General features: G+C 40.5%; 1 protein-coding gene across 1 annotated transcript in view; it reads left to right on the plus strand.

The window, feature by feature from the left end:
• Positions 1–14,162, plus strand: part of klhl7 (kelch-like family member 7) — a 61,995-nt gene that overhangs the window by 8,570 nt on the left and 39,263 nt on the right. The window contains exons 4-7 of the mRNA XM_059944926.1: positions 5,048–5,172; positions 6,194–6,369; positions 7,830–8,004; positions 9,422–9,564. Of these exons, the coding sequence (XP_059800909.1) occupies positions 5,048–5,172; positions 6,194–6,369; positions 7,830–8,004; positions 9,422–9,564 (619 nt within the window). The remainder of the gene's footprint in view (positions 1–5,047; positions 5,173–6,193; positions 6,370–7,829; positions 8,005–9,421; positions 9,565–14,162) is intronic.

Consider the following 14,162-nt stretch of genomic DNA (forward strand, 5'->3'; position numbering starts at 1 on the left):
CTATGCTGTAGTGGTAAAAGGTCACCAGCATCTATTCAGGTAGACCAGCTTTCTTCAGCATCCTGAGGAAAAACAAGAATTGCTGTGCTTTCTTAACTATTGTTGTGGTGTTAGTGGACGATGTAAGGTCTTCTGAGGTGTATTCCCAGAAACCTGAAACTGGACACTGTCTCCACTATGTCTCCATTAATGTAGACTGGAGTGTACTAGTCATCCCGTGACTTTCCAAAGTTGATAATTAGCTCCTTAGTCTTTGCTGTATTAAGAGACCGGTTGTTCTCTGAGCACCAGCTCACTAAGTTCTGTACCTCTGCTCTGTATGCTGATTCGGCTCTGTTGGAGATCAACTGTGGTGTCATCTGTGAATTTGATGATGGTATTGGTGTTAAATGCAGGTACACAGATTAGGAGAATGGGCAAAGAAGTAGCAAATGGAATACAATGTCACGTTGATGGTCATGCACTTTGGTAGAAGGAATAAAAACATAGATTATTTTCTAAACAGGGAAAAAATACAAAAATCTGAGGTGCAGAGGGACTTGGGAGTCCTTATGCAGCATTCCCTAAAGGTTAATTTGCAGGTTGAGTCAGTGATGAGGAAGGCAAATGCAATGTTAGCATTCATTTTGAGAGGACTAGAATATAAAAGCAAGGATGTAATGCTGAAGCTTTATAAGGCATTGGTCAGATTGCACTTGGAGTATTGTGAGCAGTTTCAGGCTCCTTATTTAAGAAAGGATGTGCTGACATTGGAGAGAGTTCAGAGGAGGTTCACAAGAATGAATCTGGGAATGAAAGGCTTATTGTATGAGGAGCAATTGATGGCTTTGGGCCTTTACTGGTTGGAATTTAAAAGAATGGGGGGAGGGGTTTTCTCATTGAAACCTTTCAAATGTTGAAAGGCCTAGATCAAGTGGATGTGGAGAGAATATTTCCAATGATGGAGGAGGGGGTCCAGGATCAGAGAACACATCCTCAGAATAGTGATATCTATTGAGAATGGGAATGAAGAGGAATTTCTGTAGCCAAAGTGTGATGAATCTGTGGAATTTGTTGCTACTGGCGACTGTGGGGTCAATTTAAGGCGCAAGTTGATTGGTTCTTGATTATTCAGGCTATGAAATGTTATGGAGAGAAGGCAGGAGAATGGAGTTGAGAGGGAAATGGATCAGCCATGATGAAATGGCGGAGCAAATTCAATGGGCCAAATGACCTAATTCTGCTCCTATGTTTTATAGTCTTAAAACATGCCCTCTAATCCAGGCAGCATCCTGGTAAATCTCCTCTATACCTTCCTAAAGCTTCCATATCCTTCCTATAATGAGATGATCAGATGTGAAGTTTGTCGTTTTGTGGTTGCAGTAGAGTACAAACATAAAATACTGTGTTAGGGTACATAAAACAAAGAGAAATAGTATGCATGGGTTTATGGACTGTTCAGAAAATCTGGTGGATGTGAAGCAGCTGTTCTTAAAATATTGAGTATATGTCTTCAGGCCTCTGTACCTGCTTCCTGATAATAATAATAAGAGTGTATGTCCTGGATTGTGATGGTCCTTAATGATAGATGCTGGCTTGGTGAGGCACTGTGTTTTGAGGATGTTTTTGATGGTAAGGAGGATTGTGCTCGTGATGGAGCTGATTGAGTCTACAACATCTTGCAGCTTCTTTCAATCCTGCACATTGGAGCCTCCATAACAGACTATGATGCAACCACTGTACATCTGTAGACACGGGCTTTAACGACATTGGATCTTCTCAAACCCCTAATGAAGTATAGCCACGAGTTTGCCTTCTTCGTGATTGCATCACTATGTTGAGCCCAGGTAGCTCTTCTGTGAGATGTTGATGCCCAAGAACCTGAATCCCCTCATCCTTTCTATCACAATAATGGCTAGGGAGTGTTCTCTGGAATTCCCCTTCCTGAAATTCAGTAAATTCCTTGGTCTTGCTGCCATCAACTGCAATATTATTTTCGCAACACTACTTAACCAGCTAATCTGTCTTGCTCATATGTCTTCTCATTGCCATCTGAGACTCTGCCAACCACAGTAGTGTAATAAGCAAATTTATGGATTACATTTGACCTGTGCCTAGGCACACAGTCATGTGTAGAAAGGGTAGAGCACTAAACATCTTTGAGGTGTGCCTGTGTGGATTATCAGCAAGGAGGATAAGATGAACAGTCATAATCTGTTCCCCAGGATTGGAGAGCTCAAATTAAAAGGGTCCAGATACAAGATAAGAGGGAGAGGTTTAAGAGTTCTGAGGGATAATTTCTTTACTCCGAAAACTTGGTGGTATTTGGAATGAGCTGCCAGAGGAAGTGATTGAGGCAGGTACAATTAAAGCATTTAATAAACATTTGGATAAGTACATGAAGGCGAGGGGCTTGGGTGGAATGTGGGCAACTGGGACTATCAGGAAGGACGCTGTGGTTGGTGTGGACCAGTGTTGACTCTATGACTCTAATCTCATGTTTAGTAGGGAGCTAAGACTGGGAGGCACCCTTAAAGAGACCTTTTGAAGGCAGCATAGTAGTATAGCTGTTAGCATAACAGTATTACAGTGCTAGCAACCTAGGTTCAATTCCAGTTGATAAATTGAAATTAAATAAATTAAAAGTCAATTCATCCAGCTTTTTTGTACGTCTTGAGTTCAATTCCAATTGTCTGTAGTTTGACCTTTAGAGAGACATTTTGAAGTCAGTATAGTAACAAAGTGATTAGCGATACCTATTACAGCGGCAATGACCTGGGTTCAATTCCCACCACTGTCTGTAAGCTGATCTCTAGAGAGACCTTATGAGGGCAGTACAATAGAAAAGCGCTGTTACAGTGCCATTGACCTGGGTTCAATTCCCACCACTGTCTGTAAGCTGATCTTTAGAGCGACCTTTTGAAGTCAGTATAGTAGTGCTACATTATTAGAAAAGGCTGTGACCGGAGTTCAATTCCTGCCACTTGTAAGTTGACCTAGAGAGACCTTTTCAAGGGCATTACAATGAGGAAGCTCTATTACAGTACCAGTGACCTGCCTGGGTTCAATTCCGCTGCTGTCTATAAAGAGTTTGTACATTCTTTTCACATCGGTTTCCTCCGGGTGCTCCGGATTCCTCTCACGTCCCAAACATATACCAGTCAGTAGGTTAATTTGTTACACGGGTGTAATTGGGTGATATGTACTTGTTGGGCCACATGGGTCTGTTATCATGCTGTATCTCCAAATAAAAATTAAAATAGATCTGAGGCCTCCACAATGTGAACCTGAATCTGAAAGTGGAATTATACTTAGGAAGGTTCCAGATAAGTCTTGTGCTTGTGGATAAACAATGTAGTGGAAGAATGGAGGGGGGTGGGAATGCTCTTGTTGATTCCTTCCCCCAAAGTACTTGACTGCTAGTGGTTAATTGAATTGACTCTATTTCCTGCATCCTTTACATACATGAGGAGTAAAAGTCTTTACGTTACATCTTCATCTAAATGTGCAATGTGCAATCATAGAAATTTATAATAGAGCAGTCAATGTAACATAGAAATACACGCAAGTTAGTGTGAGTTAATCAGTCTGGTGGCCTGATGGAAGAAGCTGTCCCTGAACCTGTTGGACCTGGCTTTTATGCTGCGGTACTGTTTCCCGGATGGTAGCATCTAGAATAGATTGAGGTTGGGGTGACAGGTCCCCAGTGATTCTACGGGCCCTTTTTACACACCTGTCCTTGTAAATGTCCTGAATCATGGGACTACAGATGGGCTGGGCTGTCGGCAGCACTCTCTTCCAAGTCCTGTGATTAAGGGAGATACAGTTCCCATACGAGGCAGTGTTGCAGCCAGTCAGGATGCTCTCAATTGTGCCCCTGTAGAAAGTTCTTAGGATTTGGGGACCCATACTGAACCGTCTGAGGTGAAAGAGGTGCTATTGTGCTTTTCTCACCACTCAGCTGGTGTTTACAGACCACATGAGGTCCTCAGTGATGTGGATGTCAAGGAACTTGAAGCTGTTTACCCTCTCAACCCCAGATCCATTGATGTCAATAGGGGTTAGTCCATCTCCATTCCTCCTGTAATCCACAACCAGGTCCTTTGTTTTTGCAACATTGAGGGAGAGGTTGCTTTCTTGACACCACTGTGTCAGAAAGATGGCTTCTTCCCTGTTGGCCACCTCATTATTGTTTGAAATTAGGCTAATCAATGTAGTGTTGTCAGCAAATTTAATTAGCAAATTAGAGCTATGGGTGGCAACACAGTCATGGGTTTACAGGTAGTAAAGGAGGGGCTCCAGTGTTGAAAGGCAGGGTGGGGGTGAGGGAGCCCACTCTTGCCACCTGCTGGTGATCTGACAGGAAGGGTTAGGGTGACAGGAAGTCCAAGATCCAGCTGCGCAAGGCAGGGTCAAGGCTGAGGTCTCTGAGCTTCCTGTTGAGCCTGGATGGAATTATGGTGTTAAATACTGAACTGTAGTCCAAGAACAGTGAACTTAGCTTTTTCTTCTTGGAGTGATGGAGGATGAGAGGTGATCTGATAGAGGTGTATAGTGTATAAGATGATGAGAGGCATTGATCGTGTGGATAGTCAGAGGCTTTTTCCCAGAACTGAAATGGCTGTCACGAGAGGGCACAGTTTTAAGGTGTTTGGAAGTAGGTACAGAGGAGATGTCAGGGGTGGTGAGTGCTTGGAATGGGCTGCCAGCGACGGTGGTGGAGGCAGATACAATAGGATCTTTTAAGAGACTCCTGGATAGGTACATGGAGCTTAGAAAAATAGAGGGCTATGGGTAACCCTAGGTAATTTCTAAAGTAAGTACATGTTTTTGGCACAGCATTGTGGGCTGAAGGGCCTGTATTGTGCAGTAGTTTTTTTTCTATGTTACTAATAGCATTCTCTCATAAGCATCCTTCTCCAGATGTGAAGGATGTCAGTGATGGGATTTGATTTTATCCGTAAGTTAACTTGTTATACAATAATAACAGCATAGTTGCATGATTAGAATAAATCATCCCTTCAAAGGAACATGTACAGTTTTTAATAAATTGTTTTAATATTTTCAGGATCTCTGTTAACAGCAATAATGTTCAATCTCTGTTGGATGCAGCAAACCAGTATCAGATTGAACCAGTGAAGAAAATGTGTGTTGAATTCCTCAAAGAACAAATTGATGCTTCAAATTGTCTTGGTATGTCATTGATTAACAGTAAGAGCAGTACTGTGCAATGGTGATGTACTTTTCATTCTGTATAAAGCTCCTATGTACAGTGGCATGCAAAAGTTTGGGAGCTCCTGGTCAAAATTTCATCATTGCATGTCTCTCTCCTGGTCCAGTGAGTCAGATATACTCAGTAAAACACTGCATTTTCTCTCAGCACTCTCTGATTAAGGAGTGGGTTCTTGTGTGAAGTTCCGGGCCAGCTAGAAAATGCAGGGATAAGCCAATTCTCTAACTTGCTTTAAGGTCTGACTGACTCTCGAGCAAAAGTTGATCATTTCTAACCTCATTTGGATAATGATTCATTATGTCATTTGCAGATTCACATGTCTGAGCCTGGGCAGGATGTACTTTGAAGGAAATGACATTTAAAGGTGTTACATTGGACTTCGAGCAGATCATTAGCTTCTTGACTTTATGTTGTTGCCAATTTATTTATATTGGCTGATCTGTTTTCTTATTTCCATTTTCTCTATCATTATTCTTGGGTAGACCAATCCATTCTCAAAAAAATCTCTTGCTATTATTCATTTAAATTTGTTGACCCAGCATCATCAGCCTTTTAGAGGATGTGTGGCCTAGTTTCATAAACATTTGTGTGAAAACCTTCTTCCAAACTTCATAGAGGAACTGGGTCCTCTAATTCTGTATCCCTCACCAGTGGAAGTACTTCTTCTGTTATCATGTCAGTAACTTTGGTTTTAGTGCTTTTTATAACAAGTGCCTAAATCCTGTTCACCTACAGCTCTTGGTCTCTCACCATTTAAATAGATCCCCAGGTGATGCCAGACTACTGGGAACTGGAAGACCTGGGATAGAATCTAATGATTGGGATAGAATTAGGGTATTGAGTGCAACCTGTCACTCTCTCATCATAGGTAATTTAAGCCACTCTGAGCTGAGAAGCTAAGAGGAGACACTGACACTAATTGTGAATTCTCTTATGCTCTGTGCCACAAAATTCTATGATTCTATCTGACTTTGTTTGCAGGAATAAGTGTTTTGGCAGAGTGCCTTGACTGCCCTGAACTCAAGATATCAGCAGATGGATTCATTCATCAGCATTTCACTGAAGTTTACAAAACGGATGAGTTTTTACAACTTGATGTCAAAAGAGTAACTCACTTACTGAAGCAAGATGCACTAACAGTTAGAGCAGAAGACCAGGTATAAACAGTGATTTCCAAATTCCTTTTCCTGGAGATTTCTAACTATGTTATGAATACAAGAGATTCTGCAGATAGTAATGCTCTCAAAATCCTGGAGAAACTCAGCAAGTCAAGTAGCATTCATAGAAAGGAATAAAGGGTTGATGTTTTAGTCAGAGACCCTTCATCAGGACTAGATTCCTGCTGTTGTCTGACCTGCTAAGTTCTTCCAGCATTTTGTGTGTATAACTACTTAGGCAGGTTTTAATGTTAGCGTAGCCTGGACTTTTGTGAGTAAGTGCATGGTTTCATGTTAAGTAGTTTTGTTTTATTGTTAAATCATTTTTATTTGAAGTGGTAAGTAGTTAATGAAAAGTGGTAAGTCAGTAATTTGCCAATAGCTGACTTAGTAACCAGATACAACTTCTTAATTGAAGTAACTGGCAACAGATTTGGAAATTATGGCTTCTGAAATATACATTTTAAATATATAGGTTCTGTTAAAGCTTGATGTTTTGTGCAGTGCCTTGTTATGAAGACATGATGAATCAGTGTATGCAAGAATCCAGTTTTATAATCTATGGAATAAATTTAAAACAGGTGCAGCATGTAAGGTTACGTTTAACAGTTGCAGCACGTGGGAGCTGATGGAAAGTATTTTAAGACCATGCTTTCAGTGGATGTCCAAAACTCAAGGAACTTCAACTCAGCTGATGAGCTAGAATCTGAGACATGGTATCAAAGAGTGGCAGATTTAATAAATAATAATAATAATAAGTACTTCATTGATCCTGGATGGGTAATTGTTTTATTACAGCAGCAACATTTAAAAACGCACTTAGTGTGCTGACTTAACTAATAACGTACAGAGTGATAGTATACACAATAAGATTTGAACTATTTGTTCCAGGACATAGTCATACCTTTTAAATTCATTAATTATATCCTTGTAGGGATGGGCAAGGGTGCCAACCATTGAACCAAATAAAGAGCAAGAAGGCTGTTTAAATGTTTGGATAGGCACGTGTGTAAGGAAGCTGGAAGGATATTGACATTGTGTAGGTAGAAGGGATTATATTTGGATGTTTTTGATTTGCTTTTTAGCTGGTTCGGCTCAACATTGTGGGCCAAATGGCCTGTTCCTGTGATGCTCTGTGTTCTAAAGCATTGTAAGGAAAGTGGAAGTTGAAAATGAGTAACCGAGTGAGAGACATTCAGTCAGGATAAACATTTGGCTGTATGCTGTACTGAAGTAAAAAATTTATTAACATGGGTGTTGGGGCACGAGTGGTAAATGTTTGCAATTCTTGATCTAGATAATAAGCAATTTGGTCAAGAGGCCACTGTTTGGGTTTGTAGGAATAGTGTAGAAATTGCCATAATTTCATTGATTCATGGAATAGGCAGAAAGCGATTTAATAACAAACTTGTGTGATTTCTAATGTTCTTTCATTTTGTGATATTTTTGTTTCATTATAGGTTTATGATGCCGCAGTTAGATGGTTAAAGTATGATGAACTCAATCGGCAGCAATATATGGTTGATATTCTGGCTAAAGTCAGATTTCCACTAATCTCTAAGAATTTCTTAAGTAAAACTGTCCAAGCAGAATCACTCATTCAGGACAATCCAGAGTGTCTTAAAATGGTTATCAGTAAGTATGTTTGTGCCTTCTTGAATCATTGCAATATTTATTTAGGGTAGAAAAGGTCTGATTGCTTAAACACGGTTAGCTAAGTAGATTATAGTGTTGAATACATATTTCACATTAATCTTTTCAATGAAGGTTTCCTGGGCTTTGGTCTGAAGACTTAAAATCATATGCATGATCTCAGATTTAAATTTCCTAACTGACTTGGGATTCTATAAAATCCTATAGACACGTTTGATAATTATTGAACTCAAAATGAAACCAAAAATAGGCACAAGTTGTAGCAACAGTGGAAGATAGTTGTCTGATTGAGGTCATAGAGTCAGGTGCCTGCTGAGTCATTTATAATAGCCCCATACTGATCCCATTTTTATTCTTGCCATTTTCTCTTTAACACTGCTTGGATTTTATCTCTAATATACACACTAGTGGCCATTTACAGTGGTCAATTGACATACTAGCTCACTTGTGTTTGGGATGCGGAAAGAAACATGCAAACTCCACACGTGACAGTTGAGCTCACTTTTGAACTTGGGTCACTAGATCTGTGAGGAAGTAGCTCTGCTGGTTATGTTACAATAGCATCCATTTATTATGTTAGGAATCACATCAGTTAAATATTGGAGTATTATTTGGTCTTAATGTCAAATTATAATTAGTGAAAATATTCTTCAATAAATTTAATCACAAAGAAGAGAAAATCTGCAGATGCTGGATATCTGAGCAACACTTACAAAATGTTGGAGGAACTCTGTAGGCCTGGCAGCATCTATGGAAAAAAGTACAGTCATCGACTATATTTTTTTTCCATAGATGCTGCGTGGCTTGCTGAGTTCCTCCAGTATTTTGTGAGTATTGCTCCAATAAATTGAAGTACTTAGTTTGAATCATATGTATTTCTTTAGAAATTGTTAGTGTGTCTTTAAAGCACTGACTTTTTACCTGTGAGGAATTACTTTGAATTGAATCCAAATGAATTGATGAGTATTATTGAATGAAATAAGGCCAATAAAGCCTCCAGATCATATCTGGATATGATCTTTATGTTGATGTACTGCAAAGCACCTGTTTTTTTTTCTTTCCACATTGTGAGAATGGTGGAAAATGCAGTCCGGCATTGCTTTTGATGGTGGTCTTAAACCGTGTGTTGCTGGTTGATGTAAGATTTTACTCTATCTCAGAGGTTCCAACATTTTTTTTGCCATGGACCAATATCATTAAGCAAGGGGTTCATGGACCAGCAGTTAGGGATCTCTGCTCTATCTGATCTATGCTGGCACTGGGCTGCACAAGTAGAATGACAGTTTACACTTTCAGAGGGACAGATTATCTTAACTCTGAGGATTTAAACAACCTTCTCTATGTCTAAACTTTAAGGAAGTCTTTGCAACTTTTCATTGTTATTCATTACCCTCTTTAGGTGGCATGCGCTATCATCTTTTGTCTCCAGAGGATCGAGAAGAGCTGGGAGAAAGTACACGGCCAAGACAAAAGAAGCATGATTATCGCATTGCATTGTTTGGTGGATCTCAGCCCCAGTCATGTCGTTATTTTAACCCCAAGGTAAAGGTTTGGTGAGGAGGGTGTAATCAATCATGTGGAATATTCAATTTTCACGTAGAGCTTTCATAATTTTGCAATCACGTTGTAGATACAGACAGGTCAATAAACCCAGCCCTCTTGTTAATGAACGCCGAATGTTGGAAATAGCAAGTGAGACCACATCCATATAAAGAGAACCAAAATATTTCTGATAGATGATTCTTCATCAGAATAGTAAACACTGATGTTAAACAGACATTGTGGTGTCAGATACCTGTTCCTGTGCTTTACTGTTCTGTTCAATTATGTTATCCCTTATGTTCTGACCAATGATTAAACCTCAATCAAGATTGTAAAACCACTTGTGCTGCCATTACTACATTGTTGCCTAGTGCTAGCATTATCATGATAAGATGTATATCAGTCTCAATCCCATTCTCCTGTCTTCTCCCTGTATCCTTTCATGCGCTGACTTATCATGAATCTGTCAACCTCTACTTTAAATACACCCAGTGACCTGAACTTCACAGCCACCTGCAGCAATGAATTTCACAGATTCATTGCCCTCTGCCTAAAGAAATTCCTCCTCATCTCTGTTCTAAATGGACATACCCCTATTCTGAGGTTATTTCCTCTGGTCCTAGACTCCCACACTATAGGAAACATTCTTTCCACATCCACTCTATCCAGGCATTTCAACATTCGATGGGTTTCAATGAGAATCCCCTCTTGTTGTTTTGATTTCCAGCAACTACAGGTTCAGAGGTATCAAACACTCAAATGATAAGTCTTTCATTTCTGGAATCATTTTTATGAAACTCCTTAGAACACTCTTCAATGTCAGCATATGCTTTCTTAGGTAAGGGCCCAAAACTGTTCACAGTACTCACAAGTGCTTATAAAGCCTCAACATGACATCCTTGCTTTTATAACCTAGTTCTATCAAAAATGAACACTTAACATTGCATTTACCTCCCTTATCACTGACTGAACCACCAAGTTAACTTTGAGGGAATCTTGCACAAGAACTCTCAAGTCCTTTTGCACAATGGATTTTTTAAATTCTCTGCCCATTTAAAAGATAGTTTTTGCTTGTGTTCCTTCTACCAAAGTGCATGACCATATACTTCCAAGCACTGCATTCTATCTGCCTCTTCTAATCCAAGTCCTTCTGCAGCTCCTCTGCTTCCTCAGCTCTACCTGCCCCTCCACCTATCTTCGTGTCATCTGTAAACTTGGCCAAAAACCTATCAGTTTCATTATCCAAATCATTGACATGCAAAGAAGTGAAGTAAACTGAAGTGATTCTTATACTGACTCCTGTGGAACACCACTAATCACAGGCAACCAGTTAGAAAAGGTGACCTTTATTCCCACTCTTTGCCTCCTGCCAATCAGCCAATGCTTTATCCATACTAGTGTCTTTCTTGTAATACCATGGACTTGTATCTTGCTAAGCAGCCTCATTGTGTAGCACCTTGTCCAAGACCTTCTGAAAATCCAAGTATATGACATCCACCAATTCTCCTTTGTCTATCATGCTGGTTATTTCTTCAATGAATTCCACCAAAAGCCATGCTGAATTTGGCCTATTTTATCATGTGGCTTCCAAGTACCACAAAATCTAATCTTTAGCAACTGATTCTGACATCTTCCCAACCACTGAGGTTCGGCTAACTGGCTTATAATTTCCTTTCTTCTTGTCTCTCTCCCTTCTTGAAGAGTGGAGTGACTTTTGCAATTTTCCAGTCTTCTGGAACCATGCCAGAATCTAGTGATTCTTGGAAGATCATTACTGATGCCTCCGCAATCTCACCAACACCTCTTTCAGAACATTGGGGTGTAGTCCGTCTTGACTGGGTGACTTATCTACTTCAGGCCTTTCAGTTTCCCAAAAGCCTTCTCCCTAGTAATAGCAACTGCAATCATTTCTGCCCCCTGACACTCTTGAGCTTGCACATACTGCTAGTGTCTTCCACAGTGAAGACTGATGCAAATTACTGTCCTGATGGAGGATATTGGCCCAACACGTTGAGTGTATACTCTTTTCCGTAGCTGCTGCTTGGTCTGCTGAGCTCTTCCTGCATTTCGTATATTGGTTTAGATTTCCAGCATCTGCAGATTTTCTTGTGTTTGCATATTACTTATTCAGTTTGTCTGCTTTTTCCTTGTCCTCCATTACTACCTTGCCAGCATCGTTTTCCAGTGGTCCGATATCTACTCTTACCAGTTTATAAAACTCTTCATGTATCCGAAGAAACTTTTGAATAATGTTATTGGATAGCTTACCTTAGTATTCCATCTTTTCCTCCTGAATGACCTTGTTTGTTGCTTTCTGTTGGTTTTTAAAAGCTTCTCAATCCTCAAACTTCCCACTAACTTTTGCTCTATTATATGCCCTCTCTTTGGCTTCTCTTGTTAGCTGAGGTTGTGTCATCCTGCCTTTAGAATATTTCTTCATCTCCAGGATGCATCTATCCTGTGCCTTCTGAATTGCTCCCAGAAACTCCAGCCATTGCTGCTCTGCCATCATCCCTGCTCATGTTCCCTTCCAATAAGTTTTTGCCAGATCCTCTCTTGTGCTTCTGTAATTCCCTTTATTGCACAATCATACTGAAATATTTGACTTTAGCTTCTCCCTCTCAAATTGCAGTGTGAATTCTATTTTATTATGATCACTTCTCCTAAGGATTCCTTTACCTTAAGCTGCCTAGTAATAAAATCCATTTCATTGCATAACACCCAATCTAGAATTAGCTGATCCCTTAGTGGGCCCAACCACGAGCTGCTCTAAAAAGCTATTTCATAGGGATTCAAAACATTCTCTTTCTTGGGTCCAAAGTCAGCACCAATGTGATTTTTCCCAGTCTACCTATTGTAATTTGTAGCCCACATCCTGGCTACTGTTTGGAGGCCTGTATATAACTCCATCAAAATCTTTTTACCCTTAACTCTAACCACAATGATTCTGCATCTTCTGGTCCTATCTCACCTCTTTCTAAAGATTTGATTTCATTTTTTACCAACAGAGCCAGTCCATCTTCTCTAGCTACCTGTCTGTGCTTTTGATACGGTGTGTATCCTTGGATGTTAAGCTTCCAGCTATGATCTTTTAGCCACTCCTCAGTGATGTTCACAATATCATACATACTAACCTCTATCTGTACTACAACATCATCCACCTGATTTTGTATACTGCATGCATTCAAATATAACACATTCAGTCATGTGTTGTCACCCTTTTCAATTTTGTTGTGTTACACTGCAACTCATCCCATTGCCTAAATTTTGCCATCATCTGCCTGTCTTTCCTGATAGTCTTGCTGCACACTGCCTCTATACAAAACTACGTCATCCTCAGCACTGTCATTCATTTCCCATCCTCCTGCCAAATTTGTTTAAACCCTCCCCAAAAGTTCCAGCAAATATGCCCACAAGGATAGAACATAGAACAGTACAGTACAGGCCCTTTGGCCCACAATGTTGAGCCGACCCTTAAACCCTGCCTCCCATATAACCCTCCACCTTAAATTCCTCCATATATCTGTCTAGTAGTCCCGTAAATTTCACTAGTATATCTGCCTCCACACTGACTCAGGCAGGCATTCCATGCACCAACCACTCTCTGAGTGAAAAACCTTCCTCTAATATCCCCCTTGAACTTTCCACTCCTTACCTTAAAGCCATGTCCTCTTGTATGGAGCAGTGGTGCCCTGGGGAAGAGGTGCCAGCTATTTACTCTATCTAGTCCTCTTAATATCTTGTATACCTCTATCATGTCTCCTCTCATCATTCTCTCCAGAGAGTAAAGCCCTAGCTCCCTTAATCTCTGATCATAATGCATACTCTCTAAACCAGGCAGCATCCTGGTAAATCTCCTCTGTACCTTTTCCAATGCTTCCACATCCTTCCTGTAGTGAGGCAGTACTCCCAAGTGTGGCCTTACCAGAGTTTTATAGAGCTGCATTATTACCTCGTGACTCTTAAACTCTATCCCTCGACTTATGAAAGCTAACACACCATAAGCTTTCTTAACTACCCTATCTACCTGTGAGGCAACTTTCAAGGATCCCTCTGCTCCTCCACCCTCCCAAGTATCCTGCCATTTACTTTGTACTCTGCCTTGGAGTTTGTCCTTCCAAAGTGTACCACCTCACACTTCTCTGGGTTGAACTCCTTCTGCCACTTCTCAGCCCACTTCTGCATCCTATCAATGTCTCTCTGCAATTTTCGACAATCCTCAACACTATCCACAACACCACCAACCTTTGTGTCATCTGCAAACTTGCCAACCCACCCTTCTACCCCCACATCCAGGTCGTTAATAAAAATCACAAAAAGTAGAGGTCCCAGAACCGATCCTAGTGGGACAGTACTAGTCACAACCTTCCAATCCGAATGTACTCCCTCCATCACGACCCTCTGCTTTCTGCAGGCAAGCCAATTCTGAATCCACCTGGCCAAACTTCCCTGGATCCCATGCCTTCTGACTTTTTGAATAAGCCTATGGTGTGGAACCTTGTCAAATGCCTTACTAACATCCGCGTAGATCACATCCACTGCACTACCCTCATCTATATGCCTGGTCACCTCCTCAAAGAACTTATCAGGCTTGTTAG

This window comes from Hypanus sabinus, chromosome 20 (genome assembly GCF_030144855.1).
Source record: "Hypanus sabinus isolate sHypSab1 chromosome 20, sHypSab1.hap1, whole genome shotgun sequence".
Taxonomy (NCBI): Eukaryota; Metazoa; Chordata; class Chondrichthyes; order Myliobatiformes; family Dasyatidae; genus Hypanus; species Hypanus sabinus.